Raw genomic sequence first — 1,689 nt, 5'->3', positions numbered from 1 at the left:
CTAAAGTTATGTCTCAAGGAATTCATTCTTTTTATGGCTGAATAGTACTCCACTGTGTATAAGTACCATATTTTCTTTTTTTTCTTTTGAGCCAGAGTCTCACCCTGTTGCCCAGGCTGGAGTGCAGTGGCTCGCTCTCTGCTCACTGCAACCTCTGCCTCCCGGGTTCAAGCAATTCTCCTGCCTCAGCCTCCCGAGTAGCTGGGATTACAGGTGCCCGCCACCATGTCTGGCCAATTTTTATATTTTCAGTAGAGACTGGGTTTCACCATGTTGGCCAGGCTGGTCCCAAACCCCTGACCTCAGGTGATCCGCCCGCCTTAGCCTCCCAAAGTGCTGGGATTACAGGCTTGAGTCGCAGCGCCCGGCTCACATTTTCTTTATCCATTCATCTGTTGATGGATACTTAGGTTGTTTCCAAATCTTAGCTATTGTAAACAGTGCTGCAACAAGGATGAGAGTGCACCTAACTCTTTGATATACTGATTTCCTTTCTTTTGGGTATAGACCCAGCAGTAAGATTGCTGGATCATGGCAGCTCTATTTTTAGTTTTATTGAGAAACCTCCAAACTGTTCTCCTTAGTAGTTGTACTAATTCACATTCCCACCAACAGTGTATTAGTGTTCCCTTTTCTCCACATCCTCACCAGCATTTGTTATTGCCTGACTTTTGGGTAAAAGCCATTTTTTTTTTTTACTGTAAAATAAGTTTATTGGTGGTAATGTGATAGAATTTATTCCTGATATCTGATGTTACAAACTTGAGGGTCCTTGAGATATGCAGGATCTTTGTATGTAACTGGCATAAACCCCATTATTTGAGCTCTCTTAATTGCTTTTGTGATTTCTTTCTGTTTCTTCCCACAAAGACCTGTAATGTGCCTTCCATAAATGCATCCAGTAAATGGAGAAACAAACTGGGACAAAAGCTGTGCATTCTTATAATTTACATGCTTTCCACACAAGATACATTTCTTAAGAGATTCTTTATAAGGGTTTTCCATTGGAGTGGGCAGGTCCTCAATGCTGGATACCTGTTTATATTGTGAATAACCCCTTCTCGAAAGCACTGTGGGAGTCCCGGGATGTGTAAGGCTGACAGCAGCCGTTACCAGGTGTGTCAACTTCTTCCTCCCTAGACCACCGCAAACAGCAACCATAGCAGTCTTGGTTCCGCCTGGGTAAAAGCCATTTTAACTGAAGTGAGATAATATCTCACTATAGTTTTGATTTGCATTTCTCTGATGGTCAGTGATATTGAGCACCTTTTCATATGCCTGTTTGTCATTTGTATGTCTTCTTTTGAGAAATGCCTATTCAAATATTTTGCCCATTTTTTGATTGGAGTATTAGATTTTTTTCCAATACAGTTGTTTGAGCTCCTTGTTTATTCTGGTTATTAATCAATTCCCTTGTCAGATGGGTAGTTAGCAAATGTATTTTTTCCCATTCTGTGTATTGTCTCTTCACTTTGTTGATTGTTTCCTTTGCTGTGCAGAAGCTTTTTTTTTTTTTTTTTTTTTTTTTTTTGAGATGGAGTTTCGCTCTTCTCGCCCAGGCTGGAGTGCAATGTGCGATCTTGGCTCACCGCAACCTCCGCCTCCCAAGTTCAAGTGATTCTCCTGCCTCAGCCTCCTGAGTATCTGGGATTGCAGGCATGTGCCACCATGTCCAGCTAATTTCATAAT

At 41.7% G+C, this 1,689-nt stretch overlaps 1 protein-coding gene across 1 annotated transcript; it reads right to left on the bottom strand.

The window, feature by feature from the left end:
• Positions 1-701: 701 nt before the first annotated feature.
• On the bottom strand, positions 702-1,171 carry LOC100461107 (small ribosomal subunit protein bS18m-like). The gene has a single exon (XM_054544230.2). It carries the CDS (start codon positions 1,159-1,161, stop codon positions 736-738), a length of 426 nt encoding a protein of 141 aa, XP_054400205.1. The 5' UTR covers positions 1,162-1,171; the 3' UTR covers positions 702-735.
• Positions 1,172-1,689: the final 518 nt, after the last annotated feature.

Source organism: Pongo abelii, chromosome X, assembly GCF_028885655.2.
Source record: "Pongo abelii isolate AG06213 chromosome X, NHGRI_mPonAbe1-v2.0_pri, whole genome shotgun sequence".
Lineage (NCBI taxonomy): Eukaryota > Metazoa > Chordata > Mammalia > Primates > Hominidae > Pongo > Pongo abelii.
This window is presented reverse-complemented; position numbering and strand designations above follow the sequence as displayed.